The 13,226-nt window shown below is 40.3% G+C and overlaps 1 protein-coding gene across 1 annotated transcript in view; it reads right to left on the bottom strand.

The window, feature by feature from the left end:
• Window positions 1-1,221: 1,221 nt before the first annotated feature.
• Window positions 1,222-13,226, bottom strand: part of KCNK3 (potassium two pore domain channel subfamily K member 3) — a 62,263-nt gene continuing 50,258 nt past the window's right edge. The window contains exon 2 of the mRNA XM_075269347.1: window positions 1,222-2,258. Within this exon, the coding sequence (XP_075125448.1) occupies window positions 1,405-2,258 (854 nt within the window). The 3' untranslated portion in view covers window positions 1,222-1,404. The remainder of the gene's footprint in view (window positions 2,259-13,226) is intronic.

The following is a 13,226-nucleotide window of genomic DNA, read 5'->3' as shown; positions in this document are numbered from 1 at the left end:
CTATGTTCACGCAATGTTTCAATCTAATTCCTCGACCAAGTCAAGACTGGGACTATGGTGACAACAAGACGCAATGAAGTAGCTTTAGGATAAGCAGATCCTTCACTTTTTATGGAGAAAGATATAATTTAACCCCTGCAGGAAGCAACAATGATGCCAAGGAACTTCCAAGAACATCAAGAAGATCAACCTACTCTACATCTCCTGATGGCCTTCACCTTGAGGTTATGTATGGGTACAATTAAAGCCATACTCCCCCTCCCAATGGACTCAACCAAACATCATCACTTAGGTTAAGTATCCATCAAGCAGTTCTCTTTGAAAGTGAAATTTTTGGTGGAATTTTTGTCCCATGGCTTTGTCTAGAATTGCACATCTTTCCATCTCTCCCTGAGCAGCTTGTTCCTATTTCTTAAGTTTACAAGTAGCTAATTTTTGGGGTCATAAAGTTGTGCGTTACAGTCCCACCGACCCTTCCTATCGTCTATTTTCAAAAATTTACAAAAAATGTAACGTGAGGTTTTGTGTATAAAGATATGGCATTTGGTATGAGTACAAAAGAGTTGTGATATTTACATTACAGGTGATAATAACTTAGCCCTGGGATTCTTCTTCTCGGACTCATGGTCCTTGGTCCATAGACTCGTGGTCCATGGTCCTTGTACAAAATCTACATGCCACATGCGGGGTGGAATTATCTACCTGGGAATTGCAAGACACCGGAGGTGGATTGTTTGGTTGGTGGGTCATTCATTCCTCCATGAATCAGATGGGTGGAGTCTACAGTGTCAACCGTGAACCAAAATGGTCTTGGTTGAGGCCGAACTCTCGAAATGTGACCTCTTGGGGCAAATGAATGACAGACCCTTTAATGACCCAATTATGAGATATTCTAGATGGCCATGGATCCCAACACTCAGTGTAGGTGTCATTACCATCTTGCGACACGTCTTTGTCCCACCTGTTGGCATCAACCAGAAATGAGGAACATTGGAGACATCATGTATCAACAGAGTCATTTTTGTGGACATTTTTGTCCTCAAATTGTCACAATTCGGCCAAAATGAAGCTGTAAATTGGATCGGCCTTGGTGTATAGGACGCCGTTTGTTATTTTGGCACGTAGAGTTGGCGCAATGAGAATGACTTCTTAGGGTTACTGTAGCACCTTGGCCTGGATTCTTCACGTGCTCAATTTTTTTTGATTTGTTTTGGATTTTATTCTCAGACAAGCTATGATACATGACTACTCCAATGTTATAACCATAAGCGTAGCCTGCAACAACCTACGGCCACTGAACATGATGGGTCCGAACGTATGAACGAGTAAAGAGCCCTGTCCACTTGTGTGAATACTCTCAGTAGGCAATTTGCAATAAAGGTCCATGTGGTGGACTCATGAGGACTATACAGAACTTCTCCGCTTCATGAGTCCTCGAAATGCCGAGAGACTGTGTAGTCCTGTGGAAACAGAACTGATGGCTGAATGTTGGGTGTTACAGATACATCCATTGGATGGCGTGCCCATGTATCGACCAGGGGAGTGGTGGTTCTGTTCTACACAAGTGTCCGAAGTAGACAGGTCCCGAGGGATGATCATGGGAATGGAATATTGTAGTTTTTCCCTGCTTTTATACCACAAGCAAGAACACATGGACTGGAAGTGGAGAACCTCAGCGTACACGTTCCGAAAGCCACCCGACGAAGAGCTCGTGTCGGTGGTGTGTATGCTGGAGGGACCGTTTCTGTTCAGTAATGCCCGATGTTCAGCATCCCGTTTTTCGTCCTCCGCGTTCATGGTCATGAATCGAAGAACCACCAAGTTGAGGAAAGCTCCAATGACGGTAAGTCCCATTAATATGTACACAAAGCTAAAGGCAACATACTGGGGCTTGTTTTGGAGAGCAGCATCTTTCTGGAGGGCAACGTAGTCTCCAAATCCAATGGTGGTAAGGGTAATGAAGCAGTAATAATAGGCATGGAAGAAGCTCCACTGCTCGTAGTAGGAGAACGCTGCGGCTCCGATGCACAGGGTGCTTATGCAGGAGAAGAAGCCGATGATGACCATGTTGGCCATAGACACGTCCGGCCGTCTCATTCCAAGGCACTTCTTGATACGGTACAGGAGATACCTGACAAAGGTGTTGATCCTCTCACCAAGGCTCTGGAACATGACCAAAGTGAGCGGGATTCCCAGAAGGGCGTAGAACATGCAGAAGACCTTCCCTCCATCTGTACTGGGAGCGGCATGTCCATAACCTAAAGGAAACCAAAAACATCCAGAGGTCAGGAAGGATAAAGTCTACTGTAACTCTCCAGACACCAAGCAATGTACTTTATCTATGTATTATCTATCTATCTCCTATCTATCTATCTATCTATCTATCTATCTATCTATCATCTATCTATCTATCTATCTATCTATCTATCTAATATCTATCTATCTATCTATCTATCTAATATCTATCTATCTATCTATCTATCTATCTATCTCCTATCTATCTATCTATCTATCTATCTATCTATCTATCTATCTATCATCTATCTATCTATCTATCTATCTATCTATCTAACTATCTCCTATCTATCTATCTATCTATCTTCTATCTATCTATCTATCTCCTATCTATCTATCTATCTATCTATCTATCTATCTATCTATCTATCATCTATCTATCTATCTATCTATCTATCTATCATCTATCTATCTATCTATCTCCTATCTATCTATCTATCTATCTATCTATCTATCTATCTATCTATCTATCATCTATCTATCAATCATCTATCTATCAATCATCTATCTATCTAATATCTATCTATCTATCTATCTATCTATCTATCTCCTATCTATCTATCTATCTATCTATCTATTATCTATCTATCTATCTATCTATCTATCTAATATCTATCTATCTATCTATCTATCTATCTATCTGTCTATCTCCTATCTATCTATCTATCTATCTATCTATCTATCTATCTATCTCCTATCTATCTATCTATCTATCTATCTATCTATCTCCTATCTATCTATCTATCTATCTATCTATCTAATATCTATCTATCTATCTATCTATCTATCTATCTCCTATCTATCTATCTATCTATCTATCTATCTATCTATCTATCTATCTCCTATCTATCTATCTATCTATCTATCTCCTATCTATCTATCTATCTATCTATCTATCTATCTAATATCTATCTATCTATCTATCTATCTATCTATCTATCTATCTATCTCCTATCTATCTATCTATCTATCTATCTATCTATCTATCTATCTCCTATCTATCTATCTATCTATCTATCTATCTATCTATCTCCTATCTATCTATCTATCTATCTATCTATCTATCTATCTATCTATCTCCTATCTATCTATCTATCTATCTATCTATCTATCTATCTATCAGATTTATTTCACACAGCTTGGACCAGGGCCAGGTAGATAAACACATGACTGTTCCGCTACGACGTTTCACATAACCTAATTACATCATTTGCTGGAAAATCACTTGATGTTTTGTCTGGATGAGGCGGAGATGATAATGATACCTTAGAATGGAGAAAGGTGTCATTTCCTAAAACAAAGGATAGTACACGAGGCGGATCCTTCTCCGGTGACAGCTCGCAGCGTCCTGACATTATCTATTGTCTCCCTCATAATGAATAATGATGATGAGAGGAGCTGCCATGTCATACACTGTTCTCTGCCGAGGAGTCTTAGCTCTGTTTGTTTCTGGGAAAGCTGGGTCCCCCTCCCCCTCCCTATATAATCTACATTCACACAATGTCGCCATACAGAGACGATAATAATAACTATTACACCTAATTAACATTCCATAGAGAGCGGGAGAACGTGCATATATATATAGTGATGTTATACTGTGCCGTATCTGTGGTCTTACATAGGACTGCCGGTGACATCTACTACATTACCTGTATACAGAGAGTTATCACTGTGTTATCTGTGGTGTTACATAGGACTGCCAGTGACATCTACTACATTACCTGTATATAGAGAGTTATCACTGTGTTATCTGTGGTGTTACATAGGACTGCTGGTGACATCTACTACATTACCTGTATATAGAGAGTTATCACTGTGTTATCTGTGGTGTTACATAGGACTGCCGGTGGCATTTACTACATTACCTGTATATAGAGAGTTATCACTGTGTTATCTGTGGTGTTACATAGGACTGCCGGTGACATCTACTACATTACCTGTATATAGACAGTTATCTCTGTGTTATCTGTGGTGTTACATAGGACTGCCGGTGACATCTACTACATTACCTGTACTCAGAGAGTTATCACTGTGTTATCTGTGGTGTTACATAGGACTGCCAGTGACATCTACTACATTACCTGTATATAGAGAGTTATCACTGTGTTATCTGTGGTGTTACATAGGACTGCCGGTGGCATTTACTACATTACCTGTATATAGAGAGTTATCACTGTGTTATCTGTGGTGTTACATAGGACTGCCGGTGACATCTACTACATTACCTGTATATAGAGAGTTATCACTGTGTTATCTGTGGTGTTACATAGGACTGCCGGTGACATCTACTACATTACCTGTACTCAGAGAGTTATCACTGTGTTATCTGTGGTGTTACATAGGACTGCAGGTGACATCTACTACATCACCTGTATATAGAGAGTTAATCCTGTGCTATCTGTGGTGTTACATAGGACTGCCGGTGACATCTACTACATTACCTGTATATAGAGAGTTATCACTGTGTTATCTGTGGTGTTACATAGGACTGCCGGTGACATCTACTACATTACCTGTACTCAGAGAGTTATCACTGTGTTATCTGTGGTGTTACATAGGACTGCCGGTGACATCTACTACATTACCTGTACTCAGAGAGTTATCACTGTGTTATCTGTGGTGTTACATAGGACTGCCGGTGACATCTACTACATTACCTGTACTCAGAGAGTTATCACTGTGTTATCTGTGGTGTTACATAGGACTGCCGGTGGCATTTACTACATTACCTGTATATAGAGAGTTATCACTGTGTTATCTGTGGTGTTACATAGGACTGCTGGTGACATCTACTACATTACCTGTATATAGAGAGTTATCACTGTGTTATCTGTGGTGTTACATAGGACTGCCGGTGACATCTACTACATTACCTGTATATAGAGAGTTATCACTGTGTTATCTGTGGTGTTACATAGGACTGCCAGTGACATCTACTACATTACCTGTATATAGAGAGTTATCACTGTGTTATCTGTACTGTTACATAGGACTGCCGGTGACATCTACTACATTACCTGTATATAGAGAGTTATCACTGTGTTATCTGTGGTGTTACATAGGACTGCCGGTGACATCTACTACATTACCTGTATATAGAGAGTTATCACTGTGTTATCTGTGGTGTTACATAGGACTGCCGGTGACATCTACTACATTACCTGTACTCAGAGAGTTATCACTGTGTTATCTGTGGTGTTACATAGGACTGCCAGTGACATCTACTACATTACCTGTATATAGAGAGTTATCACTGTGTTATCTGTGGTGTTACATAGGACTGCCGGTGACATCTACTACATTACCTGTACATAGAGAGTTATCACTGTGTTATGTGTGGTGTTACATAGGACTGCCGGTGACATCTACTACATTACCTGTATATAGAGAGTTATCACTGTGTTATCTGTGGTGTTACATAGGACTGCCGGTGACATCTACTACATTACCTGTACTCAGAGAGTTATCACTGTGTTATCTGTGGTGTTACATAGGACTGCCGGTGACATCTACTACATTACCTGTACTCAGAGAGTTATCACTGTGTTATCTGTGGTGTTACATAGGACTGCCGGTGACATCTACTTCATTACCTGTATATAGAGAGTTATCACTGTGTTATCTGTGGTGTTACATAGGACTGCCGGTGACATCTACTACATTACCTGTATATAGAGAGTTATCACTGTGTTATCTGTGGTGTTACATAGGACTGCCGGTGACATCTACTACATTACCTGTATATAGAGAGTTATCACTGTGTTATCTGTGGTGTTACATAGGACTGCCGGTGACATCTACTACATTACCTGTACTCAGAGAGATATCACTGTGTTATCTGTGGTGTTACATAGGACTGCCGGTGACATCTACTACATTACCTGTATATAGAGAGTTATCACTGTGTTATCTGTGGTGTTACATAGGACTGCCAGTGACATCTACTACATTACCTGTATATAGAGAGTTATCACTGTGTTATCTGTGGTGTTACATAGGACTGCCGGTGACATCTACTACATTAACTGTATATAGAGAGTTATCACTGTGTTATCTGTGGTGTTACATAGGACTGCCGGTGACATCTACTACATTACCTGTATATAGAGAGTTATCACTGTGTTATCTGTGGTGTTACATAGGACTGCCAGTGACATCTACTACATTACCTGTATATAGAGAGTTATCACTGTGTTATCTGTGGTGTTACATAGGACTGCCGGTGACATCTACTACATTACCTGTACATAGAGAGTTATCACTGTGTTATGTGTGGTGTTACATAGGACTGCCGGTGACATCTACTACATTACCTGTATATAGAGAGTTATCACTGTGTTATCTGTGGTGTTACATAGGACTGCCGGTGACATCTACTACATTACCTGTACTCAGAGAGTTATCACTGTGTTATCTGTGGTGTTACATAGGACTGCCGGTGACATCTACTACATTACCTGTACTCAGAGAGATATCACTGTGTTATCTGTGGTGTTACATAGGACTGCCGGTGACATCTACTACATTACCTGTATATAGAGAGTTATCACTGTGTTATCTGTGGTGTTACATAGGACTGCCAGTGACATCTACTACATTACCTGTATATAGAGAGTTATCACTGTGTTATCTGTGGTGTTACATAGGACTGCCGGTGACATCTACTACATTACCTGTATATAGAGAGTTATCACTGTGTTATCTGTGGTGTTACATAGGACTGCCGGTGACATCTACTACATTACCTGTATATAGAGAGTTATCACTGTGTTATCTGTGGTGTTACATAGGACTGCCAGTGACATCTACTACATTACCTGTATATAGAGAGTTATCACTGTGTTATCTGTGGTGTTACATAGGACTGCCGGTGACATCTACTACATTACCTGTATATAGAGAGTTATCACTGTGTTATCTGTGGTGTTACATAGGACTGCCGGTGACATCTACTACATTACCTGTATATAGAGAGTTATCACTGTGTTATCTGTGGTGTTACATAGGACTGCCAGTGACATCTACTACATTACCTGTATATAGAGAGTTATCACTGTGTTATCTGTGGTGTTACATAGGACTGCCGGTGACATCTACTACATTACCTGTATATAGAGAGTTATCACTGTGTTATCTGTGGTGTTACATAGGACTGCCGGTGACATCTACTACATTACCTGTACTCAGAGAGTTATCACTGTGTTATCTGTGGTGTTACATAGGACTGCCGGTGACATCTACTACATTACCTGTACTCAGAGAGTTATCACTGTGTTATCTGTGGTGTTACATAGGACTGCCGGTGACATCTACTTCATTACCTGTATATAGAGAGTTATCACTGTGTTATCTGTGGTGTTACATAGGACTGCCGGTGACATCTACTACATTACCTGTATATAGAGAGTTATCACTGTGTTATCTGTGGTGTTACATAGGACTGCCGGTGACATCTACTACATTACCTGTATATAGAGAGTTATCACTGTGTTATCTGTGGTGTTACATAGGACTGCCGGTGACATCTACTACATTACCTGTACTCAGAGAGTTATCACTGTGTTATCTGTGGTGTTACATAGGACTGCCGGTGACATCTACTACATTACCTGTATATAGAGAGTTATCACTGTGTTATCTGTGGTGTTACATAGGACTGCCAGTGACATCTACTACATTACCTGTATATAGAGAGATATCACTGTGTTATCTGTGGTGTTACATAGGACTGCCGGCGACATCTACTACATTACCTGTATATAGAGAGTTATCACTGTGTTATCTGTGGTGTTACATAGGACTGCCGGTGACATCTACTACATTACCTGTATATAGAGAGTTATCACTGTGTTTTCTTTGTGTTACATAGGACTGCCGGTGACTTCTACTACATTACCTGTATATAGAGAGTTATCACTGTGTTATCTGTGGTGTTACATAGGACTGCCGGTGACATCTACTACATTACCTGTATATAGAGAGTTATCACTGTGTTATCTGTGGTGTTACATAGGACTGCCGGTGACATCTACTACATTACCTGTACTCAGAGAGTTATCACTGTGTTATCTGTGGTGTTACATAGGACTGCCGGTGACATCTACTACATTACCTGTATATAGAGAGTTATCACTGTGTTATCTGTGGTGTTACATAGGACTGCTGGTGACATCTACTACATTACCTGTATATAGAGAGTTATCACTGTGTTATCTGTGGTGTTACATAGGACTGCCGGTGACATCTACTACATTACCTGTATATAGAGAGTTATCCCTGTGTTATCTGTGGTGTTACATAGGACTGCCGGTGACATCTACTACATTACCTGTATATAGAGAGTTATCACTGTGTTATCTGTGGTGTTACATAGGACTGCCGGTGACATCTACTACATTACCTGTATATAGAGAGTTATCACTGTGTTATCTGTGGTGTTACATAGGACTGCCGGTGACATCTACTACATTACCTGTACTCAGAGAGTTATCACTGTGTTATCTGTGGTGTTACATAGGACTGCCGGTGACATCTACTACATTACCTGTATATAGAGAGTTATCACTGTGTTATCTGTGTGTTTTTACATAGGACTGCCGGTGACATCTACTACATTACCTGTATATAGAGAGTTATCACTGTGTTATCTGTGGTGTTACATAGGACTGCCGGTGATATCTACTACATTACCTGTATATAGAGAGTTATCACTGTGTTAGCTGTGGTGTTACATGGGACTGCCGGTGACATCTACTACATTACCTGTATATAGAGAGTTATCACTGTGTTATCTGTGGTGTTACATAGGACTGCCGGTGACATCTACTACATTACCTGTATATAGAGAGTTATCACTGTGTTATCTGTGGTGTTACATAGGACTGCCGGTGACATCTACTACATTACCTGTATATAGAGAGTTATCACTGTGTTATCTGTGGTGTTACATAGGACTGCCAGTGACATCTACTACATTACCTGTATATAGAGAGTTATCACTGTGTTATCTGTGGTGTTACATAGGACTGCCGGTGACATCTACTACATTACCTGTATATAGAGAGTTATCGCTGTGTTATCTGTGGTGTTACATAGGACTGCCGGTGACATCTACTACATTACCTGTACTCAGAGAGTTATCACTGTGTTATCTGTGGTGTTACATAGGACTGCCGGTGACATCTACTTCATTACCTGTATATAGAGAGTTATCACTGTGTTATCTGTGGTGTTACATAGGACTGCCGGTGACATCTACTACATTACCTGTATATAGAGAGTTATCACTGTGTTATCTGTGGTGTTACATAGGACTGCCGGTGACATCTACTACATTACCTGTATATAGAGAGTTATCACTGTGTTATCTGTGGTGTTACATAGGACTGCCGGTGACATCTACTACATTACCTGTACTCAGAGAGTTATCACTGTGTTATCTGTGGTGTTACATAGGACTGCCGGTGACATCTACTACATTACCTGTATATAGAGAGTTATCACTGTGTTATCTGTGGTGTTACATAGGACTGCCAGTGACATCTACTACATTACCTGTATATAGAGAGATATCACTGTGTTATCTGTGGTGTTACATAGGACTGCCGGTGACATCTACTACATTACCTGTATATACAGAGTTATCACTGTGTTATCTGTGGTGTTACATAGGACTGCCGGTGACATCTACTACATTACCTGTATATAGAGAGTTATCACTGTGTTTTCTTTGTGTTACATAGGACTGCCGGTGACTTCTACTACATTACCTGTATATAGAGAGTTATCACTGTGTTATCTGTGGTGTTACATAGGACTGCCGGTGACATCTACTACATTACCTGTATATAGAGAGTTATCACTGTGTTATCTGTGGTGTTACATAGGACTGCCGGTGACATCTACTACATTACCTGTACTCAGAGAGTTATCACTGTGTTATCTGTGGTGTTACATAGGACTGCCGGTGACATCTACTACATTACCTGTATATAGAGAGTTATCACTGTGTTATCTGTGGTGTTACATAGGACTGCCGGTGACATCTACTACATTACCTGTATATAGAGAGTTATCACTGTGTTATCTGTGGTGTTACATAGGACTGCTGGTGACATCTACTACATTACCTGTATATAGAGAGTTATCACTGTGTTATCTGTGGTGTTACATAGGACTGCCGGTGACATCTACTACATTACCTGTATATAGAGAGTTATCACTGTGTTATCTGTGGTGTTACATAGGACTGCCGGTGACATCTACTACATTACCTGTATATAGAGAGTTATCACTGTGTTATCTGTGGTGTTACATAGGACTGCCGGTGACATCTACTACATTACCTGTACTCAGAGAGTTATCACTGTGTTATCTGTGGTGTTACATAGGACTGCCAGTGACATCTACTACATTACCTGTATATAGAGAGTTATCACTGTGTTATCTGTGTGTTTTTACATAGGACTGCCGGTGACATCTACTACATTACCTGTATATAGAGAGTTATCACTGTGTTATCTGTGGTGTTACATAGGACTGCCGGTGACATCTACTACATTACCTGTATATAGAGAGTTATCACTGTGTTAGCTGTGGTGTTACATGGGACTGCCGGTGACATCTACTACATTACCTGTATATAGAGAGTTATCACTGTGTTATCTGTGGTGTTACATAGGACTGCCGGTGACATCTACTACATTACCTGTATATATAGAGTTATCACTGTGTTATCTGTGGTGTTACATAGGACTGCTGGTGACATCTACTACATTACCTGTATATAGAGAGTTATCACTGTGTTATCTGTGGTGTTACATAGGACTGCCGGTGACATCTACTACATTACCTGTATATAGAGAGTTATCACTGTGTTATCTGTGGTGTTACATAGGACTGCCGGTGACATCTACTACATTACCTGTACTCAGAGAGTTATCACTGTGTTATCTGTGGTGTTACATAGGACTGCCGGTGACATCTACTACATTACCTGTATATAGAGAGTTATCACTGTGTTATCTGTGGTGTTACATAGGACTGCCGGTGACATCAACTACATTACCTGTATATAGAGAGATATCACTGTGTTATCTGTGGTGTTACATAGGACTGCCGGTGACATCTACTACATTACCTGTATATAGAGAGTTATCACTGTGTTATCTGTGGTGTTACATAGGACTGCCGGTGACATCAACTACATTACCTGTATATAGAGAGATATCACTGTGTTATCTGTGGTGTTACATAGGACTGCCGGTGACATCTACTACATTACCTGTATATAGAGAGTTATCACTGTGTTATCTGTGGTGTTACATAGGACTGCCGGTGACATCTACTACATTACCTGTATATAGAGAGTTATCACTGCGTTATCTGTGGTGTTACATAGGACTGCCGGTGACATCTACTACATTACCTGTATATAGAGAGTTATCACTGTGTTTTCTTTGTGTTACATAGGACTGCCGGTGACTTCTACTACATTACCTGTATATAGAGAGTTATCACTGTGTTATCTGTGGTGTTACATAGGACTGCCGGTGACATCTACTACATTACCTGTATATAGAGAGTTATCACTGTGTTATCTGTGGTGTTACATAGGACTGCCGGTGACATCTACTACATTACCTGTATATAGAGAGTTATCACTGTGTTTTCTTTGTGTTACATAGGACTGCCGGTGACTTCTACTACATTACCTGTATATAGAGAGTTATCACTGTGTTATCTGTGGTGTTACATAGGACTGCCGGTGACATCTACTACATTACCTGTATATAGAGAGTTATCACTGTGTTATCTGTGGTGTTACATAGGACTGCCGGTGACATCTACTACATTACCTGTATATAGAGAGTTATCACTGTGTTATCTGTGGTGTTACATAGGACTGCCGGTGACATCTACTACATTACCTGTATATAGAGAGTTATCACTGTGTTTTCTTTGTGTTACATAGGACTGCCGGTGACTTCTACTACATTACCTGTATATAGAGAGTTATCACTGTGTTATCTGTGGTGTTACATAGGACTGCCGGTGACATCTACTACATTACCTGTATATAGAGAGTTATCACTGTGTTATCTGTGGTGTTACATAGGACTGCCGGTGACATCTACTACATTACCTGTATATAGAGAGTTATCACTGTGTTATCTGTGGTGTTACATAGGACTGCCGGTGACATCTACTACATTACCTGTACTCAGAGAGTTATCACTGTGTTATCTGTGGTGTTACATAGGACTGCCGGTGACATCTACTACATTACCTGTATATAGAGAGTTATCACTGTGTTATCTGTGTGTTTTTACATAGGACTGCCGGTGACATCTACTACATTACCTGTATATAGAGAGTTATCACTGTGTTATCTGTGGTGTTACATAGGACTGCCGGTGACATCTACTACATTACCTGTATATAGAGAGTTATCACTGTGTTATCTGTGGTGTTACATAGGACTGCCAGTGACATCTACTACATTACCTGTACTTAGAGAGTTATCACTGTGTTATCTGTGGTGTTACATAGGACTGCCGGTGACATCTACTACATTACCTGTATATAGAGAGTTATCACTGTGTTATCTGTGGTGTTACATGGGACTGCCGGTGACATCTACTACATTACCTGTATATAGAGAGTTATCACTGTGTTATCTGTGGTGTTACATAGGACTGCCGGTGACATCTACTACATTACCTGTATATAGAGAGTTATCACTGTGTTATCTGTGGTGTTACATAGGACTGCCGGTGACATCTACTACATTACCTGTATATAGAGAGTTATCACTGTGTTATCTGTGGTGTTACATGGGACTGCCGGTGACATCTACTACATTACCTGTATATAGAGAGTTATCACTGTGTTATCTGTGGTGTTACATAGGACTGCCAGTGACATCTACT

Source organism: Leptodactylus fuscus, chromosome 3 (assembly GCF_031893055.1).
Source record: "Leptodactylus fuscus isolate aLepFus1 chromosome 3, aLepFus1.hap2, whole genome shotgun sequence".
Lineage (NCBI taxonomy): Eukaryota > Metazoa > Chordata > Amphibia > Anura > Leptodactylidae > Leptodactylus > Leptodactylus fuscus.
This window is presented reverse-complemented; position numbering and strand designations above follow the sequence as displayed.